The 7,473-nt window shown below is 43.6% G+C and overlaps 1 protein-coding gene across 1 annotated transcript in view; it reads left to right on the top strand.

Annotated features, from left to right (window-relative positions):
- mylk3 (myosin light chain kinase 3) overlaps positions 1-7,473 on the top strand; it is a 31,178-nt gene extending 23,705 nt beyond the window's left edge. The window contains 3 exon segments of the mRNA XM_078401643.1: positions 3,040-3,192; positions 3,791-3,923; positions 7,332-7,473. Coding sequence (XP_078257769.1) covers positions 3,040-3,192; positions 3,791-3,923; positions 7,332-7,406 — 361 coding nt within the window. The 3' untranslated portion in view covers positions 7,407-7,473.

The raw sequence follows: 7,473 nt of genomic DNA on the forward strand, positions 1-7,473 counted from the left end.
ATTATTACACGGGCAATATTTCGGCCAGGTATCTTTGGCTCTCTGTAACCCGTAGACAGAGGAATACTAATTGTACAAAGTCTTTGTCTTGTCAAGCCAGTCCCAAGAGCCACATGAGCAATAAGCTCACTAATCTACAGTTTAGGAGAGAGACAATGCTATGCACAGTCACCCATTTTATTTAAAGTCATAGAGTCATACAGCATGGAAACTGGCCCTTCAGCCCAATTTGCCCATGTCGACCAACATGCACCATCTATACTACTACTACCGCCTGCCTGCCTTTGGCACATATCCATCCACAACTTTCCTATCCAAGTGTGGAGATGAGGAACGCAGAGCCAGATCTATCATTTTTGTTTGCTTCGGCCACTGGACTCCCCATGGGCTTTGCAGCATTGTGTGCTAGGTTAAAGCACATGCTTGAGGCTCTCTCTCTGAGGGTGAGATACAATAGACCCTCGTCCCATATGGAGTCGTCATCCCCCCCCAAACCTATGCCAGCCATTGAATTGCGCAATTCTTTTGATTGTACATCTTTAGTTTGTTTAGTTACGGTCGCCCGCTTCTGTTTTTCTTCTCCCACCTCCTTTTTTAAAATGTCAACAGTTTTAGGGCTTCCTTCGTCTGTCAACTTAATGCCCAATTTTACGGCGTTGTCCTGCCAACTAGATAAAATCTCCTTATCCCTCTTTTCTTGGCAAAACTCCCGCCATTTCTGGATCAGAAGTTTTGCTTCCTTACTGCGGTTTCGGGTCCAGATAAGCTCCTGGGCTTTTTTTTACAGTCTCCAGGTCATCTAGCCCCCCTAATGGCCACACAGTAGGTCCTAGTTTCTTATTAAGGGCCCCCGATAATAGTCGGAATTGTTTAGCATATTCCGGGACCTGTCCAAATGTCTTTTACCCTTCTTGAATGCATTCTTCTGGAATGTGTTCCCTTCTTTCATTGATATTGGGTCAACGTAACGGCAGAGACTGTGGCAGCTCAACATGATGATGTCTGTACCCATGATAGACACAAAAAGCTGGAGTAACTCAGGCTCAGACAGCATCTCTGGAATGAAGGAATGGGTGATGTTTCGGGTCGAGACCCTTCTTCAGACCCAAAACGTCACCCATTTGACCCGAACCGTCACCCATTCCTTCGCTCCAGAGATGCTGCCTGTCCCACTGAGAGACTCAGGCTTTTTGTGCCTATCTTCAGTTTAAACCAGCATCTGTAGTTCCTTCCTACACACGATGCACCGATGTTGGATAACATCTTGAGCAACTCATTTGGTGATCGCACAGATATTTCTGATGAGCTGCAGTCTCCTTTCCATTGAGTCACCTCAGGATCAATTTACAATCTATTTCAAGATACAACTTAATGGCTCTTTAATCAAACAACACAATTAATTGATAGAGTATGGTATAATTGCATTGATTGCACTTAATTGACACTCAGTCATCCGTGCTAAACATCACCTCCCTCTCCCACCAGCATACCAATATTAACTACAAAATGCACCACAAAGCTTCTTTGATGGTACCTGCCTAACGGCCAACCTCTACACCGAGGACAAGCGCACTGGTTCCAGGGGAATACAACTGCTTGCAAGTGCCCATTTTAATCATGCATTACCCTAACTTGGAGGTTCCTTCATTGATATTGGGGCAACTTCACCAGAGAGAATTGTAGCAATTCAAGATGGTGGCTGATTAAGACCTTCCCAAGCACAATTATGGATGAATAATAAATCAATAATACATTATTGATTGATTAAATAGATTGAAAGGGACAGCAAGGAAACAGGCCCTTCAGCCTACCGAGTCCACGTTGACCATCGATCACCTGTTCACACTAGTTTTAAGTGATCCCAGTTTCTCATCCACTCCCACAACAGGAGCAATTTTTGCAAGAGGCCAATTAACCTAAACACACGCACGTTTTTGAGATGTGGGAGGAAACCCACTCAGTCACAGGGAGAAGGTGCAAACTTCACACAGACAACACCCGAGGTCAGGATCGAACCTGGGTCACTGGCACTATGAGGCAGCAGCTCACAGCTACATTAATTTCAAAAACTTTGTTCGTTATATCACAGGAAAGGAATTCTACAATTGCAAACATTGTGAAAGCCACATTTTGTCCCAGATACTGATGACAATATAATCATTCTTCTTGTCAAACACGAATACCTCTGTCAGATTATGAGTACTGAGATTACTGTCAGACGTTTGATGCTTGGCTGGAAAGCTGCAGTTTTGTTACGTTACGGTTGCCGTTAAATGAGTAACTGCCTTGCCGTGGTGTGTTTGTGTTACATACAACAGAAATAGCACTCAGTAAAGCCAGATATGCAACACCTCCTCAGCCATGTCTTCCTCCTGGCTCTGTCCCACAACAACAATTCTGCAGCTGTTAAGCTGGGCAACGTTAATGGAAACACTGTGCTACCTTGGTGAACAATTCACAGGTCTTCGCATGACTTTTCCTTGCAGGGACTGGTTGCAGTACGTGTTGGGCTTCCTGAGCTGTTGTATAAGTACGACCCCTGCACCACACGTAGAATCCAGTGGAGATCAACAGATGGTCAACGATCATGTCAATGGCCTTGATCCCCCTGGAGATAGACACGAAAAGCTGGGGTAACTCAGCGGGTCGGACAGCATCTCAGGAGAAAAGGAATTGGTGATGTTTTGGGTCGAGACCCTTTTTCATGCCCCTGTACATCAATGCTGTTCAGGGTCTTGCTAATATTCTGCATACTTTCCTTTGCATTCAACGTCCTAAAGTGCAACACCTTACACTTGCCCGGAATAAACCCCATTTGCCTTTTCTTCCCCTTTTCTCCCTCAGCCCTGCTGCTGTGAGTTAATTCTGTTGGGGTTAAGTGGCAAATTTGGAGCCTACCTTGAAGTACAGTCTGACAATCGAAAGCCTTCATGTCCTTTCTTCCTGTACTGTACTGTGTCAAATGCCAATGTTAAACAGATGGAGGGAATGACGATTGATTCGTTACAATTGAATAATGATGGATGCTTGCATTTTCAGGCTGAGTGGATTATCCCCTTTCTTGGGCGACCATGACACTGAAACCATGAACAACATTATCAATGTAAACTGGGACTTTGACGCCGAAGGATTTGAAAAAGTGTCTGAAGAAGCAAAAGATTTTGTTTCAAATCTGCTCGTGAAGGAAAAGTGGTAAGACATATAAAACATAATTGTCCGTGCAGTGTTTTCCTGCTTTAAGAGATTAGTTTAGAGATTAGTTCAGAGATACTGCATGGAAACAGGCTCTTCGGCCCACCGAGCCCATGCCGACCATCAATCACCTGTTCACACTAGTTCTATGTTATCCCACTTTCTCATCCACTCCCTACACACTAGGGGCAATTTACAGATGGCCATTTAACCTACAAACCCGCATGACTTTTGAGATGTGGAAGGAAACCAGAGCATCTGGAGGAAACCCATGCTGTCACAGGGAGAACGTGTAGTTGCACACAAGGTTTGGATGGAACCCAGGTCTCTGGCGCTGTGAGGCAGCAGCTCTACCCGCTGCGCCACCCTCTTGTGCCAGTGCTGATATGCTTTCGTTTATATGCGATTTTCAGCTTCTGGGGGAAATTTCTTTCATTTCCTACATCTGCAGGTTTCCTGTGACCATGGGTGCTTCACAAAATGGGTTATTACATTAACAAAATTCGGAATTCAGAACTTTTCCGCAAATGGTTTTATATTGTTTTTTAATGTTGTCTACATTATCTAAAGCCTTGTATTTATGTGTCTATGTCACCAGCAGCAGATCCAGTGCATCAAACTGCCTCAAACACAACTGGCTGAATAACCTACCAGAGAAAGCAAACAGATACAGGGTCCGTCTCAGATCACAGGTGATGTTGCAAAAGTATATATCACAGCGCTTATGGAAGGTAATATGCCATTTACTTTAATTTAATTAATTCTGATTATGTGTGAAATATTTAATAAATCCTGGGCAGAATGTTTATGTGTTTAGTTTAGGTTTAGAGATACAGCATGGAAACAGGCCCTTCGGCCCACAGAGCCCATGCCGACCATCGATCACCCGTTCACACTAGTTCTGTTATTGCACTTTCATATCAACTCCCTGCACACTAGGGGCAATTTACAGAGGGCCAATTAAACTACATTGGAATGTAGTTTAATTACAATTAAGCATCATTGGAATGTGAGAGGAAACTGGAGCACCTGGAGGAAACCCACGTGGTCACAAGGAGAATGTGTACAAACTCCTTACAGACAGCACGCCGTAGTCAGGATCGAACCTGCATCTGGCGCTGTGATAAAGCAGCTCTACCAGCTGCACCACTGTTAAAACAATCCATAAGGTCATAAGGAATATGAGTAGAATTAGGCCGTTCGGCCCATCAAGTCTAGTCTACCATTCAATCATGGCTAATCTATCTCTCCCTCCTAACCCCATTTTCCTGTCTTCTTGCTATAACCTCTGACACCTGTACTAATCAAGAATCTATCTATCTCTGCCTTAAAAATATCCACTGACGGCATCCACAGCCTTCTGTGGTAAAGAATTCCACAGATTCACCACGCTCTGACTAAAGAAATTTCTCCTCATCGCCTTCCTAAAAGAAAGTCCTTTAATTCTGAGGCTAACCTCTAGTTCTAGACTCTCCCACTAGTGGAAACATCCTTTCCACATCCACTCTATCCAAGCCTGTCACCAATCTGTATATTTCAATGAGGTCCCCCCTCATTCTTCGAAACTCCAGTGAGTATAGGCCCAGTGCTGACAAACGCTCATTATAGGTTAACCTATTCATTCCTGGGAACATTCTTGTAAACCTCCTCTGGACCCTCTCCAGAGCCAGCACATCCTTCCTCAGATATGGGGGCCAGAATTGCACACAATATTCCAAATGCGGCCTTACCAGCACCTTATAGAGCCTCAACATTACATCCCTGTATTTGTATTCAAGCCGTCTTGAAATAAATGCTAGCATTGAGTTTGCTTTCTTTACTACCGACTCGACCTGCAGGAATCCTGCACTGGCACCCCCATCCCTTTGCACCTTTGATTTCTGGATTCTCACCCCATTTAGAAAATACTCCACGTCTTTATTCCTACTCTCAAAATGCATGACGCCACACTGCGCTACACTATATTCTATCTGCCACTTCTCTGCCCACTTTCTCAACCTGTTCAAGTCCTTCTGCAGAGTCTCTACTTTCTCTGCACCTCCACCTATTTTCGTATCATTCGCAAACTTTGCCACAGCCTTCAATCCCCTTGTCCAAATCATTAATATACAAGGTGAAGAGTAGCGGCCCCAGCACCGACCTTTGCGGAACTCCATTAGTCACTGGCAGCCAACCAGAAAAAGCCGTCTTTATTGCCACTCTTTGTCTGCTGCTATCAAGCCAACCTGCTATCCATGCGAGTATCTGCCCTTTGATACCATGGGCTTTCATCTTCCTAAGCAGCCAAATGTGTGGAACCTTATCAAAGGCTTTCTGAAAATCTAAGTGAACAACATCTACTGACTCTCCTTTGTCTGTCCTGCTATTTACTTCTTCAAAGAATTCCAACAGATTTGTCAAGCAAGACCTCCCCTTCACATAGTCATGCTGACTTCGGCCTATTTTATCGTACTCTATAACCTCATCCTTTATAATGGACTTTAAAATTTTACTAATCACCAAAGTCAGACGAACCAGCCTATAGTTCCCACTATTTTGTCGTGCTCCCATATTATGCAGCGGGGCAATAATGACAATTTTCCAATTATCTGGGACCACTCCTGACTCTTGTAATTCCTGAGATACACTATCAATGCCTCCACAATCTCTAAAGCCACCTCCTTCAGAACCCTAGGGTGCAGTCCATCTGGCCAAGGTGACTTAACCACCTTCAGCCTTTTCAGCTTCCCAAACACCTTCTCCCTAGTAACAGCCTCCCTAGTAAACTCCATGAAGTTTTCAGTCTGAACCCGTCTGGGAATTTCCTGTACATGTTTTAATGCTGGGACTGGATTAATGTGCAACATATTGGACCAAACCACACTAACAGTTAAGTAGCTATCCCACACAAAGGCAGCGACTACTGTGTGACAGTGCCTTCTGGACATCTGAGCCTGCATTCTGCACCATTAAAACTCTGATGTTGAGGTCAGATGCAGGTGAATATGACCTGTTCTACCACTGAGTCCATGATGCACACTTCATCCCCTCAGCTTTATACCGGCCATGGTCGGCATTTAAATAGGCTTGCTGACCTTCAATAAAATGTTGAGTGAAGTCAAGAATTTTATTTTTAATCAATGTTAATGTATTCATATGACATAGATATTGAAAGTGGCTTCCGATGAATTTAAAATGTTTTAAAATTGTTTGAAAAGTTTTGTTCAACTATATAGTTTCCAACTGTTTGTAATAAAACATACAGCACAGGCCCTTCGGCCCACAATGTTGGTGCTGAACATGATAAACTAACATCATCTGCCAGCACATGATGCATATCCCTAATCCTTGCATGTCCATATGCCTATCTAACAGCCACTGTCAGAAATGCCTCCACTAAATCTGGTCGTGCATTCCAGGCACCCACTACCCTGTGTAAAAAAAAAATGCCCCCACACATTTCCTTTACTTTGCCCTTCTTACCTTAAAGCTTTGTCCTCTAGTCCACCATCTGCCATTTGGCTCAGTCTCTAGTCCACTATCTGCCTCTAAACTTTTCCATTCATGTACCTGTCCAAGCATCTTTTAAATGCTGTCATAGTATTTGCCTCAACTACATCCTCAGGCAGCTCATTCATATACCGACTACCCTCCAAGTGAAAAGGTTGCCCCTCAGGTTCTACAAAGTCTTTCCCCTCTCACCTTAAACCTATGTAATTCCTCTTCTGATTATGGTGACAAGACCAATGTGAGGAAATGCTAAGGAGACAGAAGGAATTGCAGATGCTGATTTACAGATGCAAGGAACTGCAGATCCGGAATGAAGGATCCCGATCCAAAACGTCACCTATCCATGTTCTCCAGAGATATTGCCTGACCCTCTGAGTTACTCCAGCATTCTGTGAAACGTCACCTATCCATGTTCTCCAGAGATATTGCCTGACCCGCTGAGTTACTCCAGCACTTTGTGCCATTTTTTGAGAAAAAACTAAAGCAAGCTTAGTTTCAGACCAAATGTAAATAGTGTTGCCACGAGATGTTATTGCACATTTTTCTCAGAATGAGAGATCACATAACAAAGGAAATTACCTAGGGAAGAAAATGCTTATCATTTTAGAGCGCAGGTAAGCCTAAAGATTTATTTTCCTTTGTGTTTACAGAAAAATTATTACGCTGTTGCTGCTGCCAACAGGTTCAAAAAGATCAGACATCAGAGTTTGTGCAAGGATGTTTAGCTAGTGCCCTGGGATGCAGCAACAGAAGAAATGGAACCATCTGGAAAAATCCAATATATTATCATAT

This window comes from Rhinoraja longicauda, chromosome 6 (genome assembly GCF_053455715.1).
Source record: "Rhinoraja longicauda isolate Sanriku21f chromosome 6, sRhiLon1.1, whole genome shotgun sequence".
Lineage (NCBI taxonomy): Eukaryota > Metazoa > Chordata > Chondrichthyes > Rajiformes > Arhynchobatidae > Rhinoraja > Rhinoraja longicauda.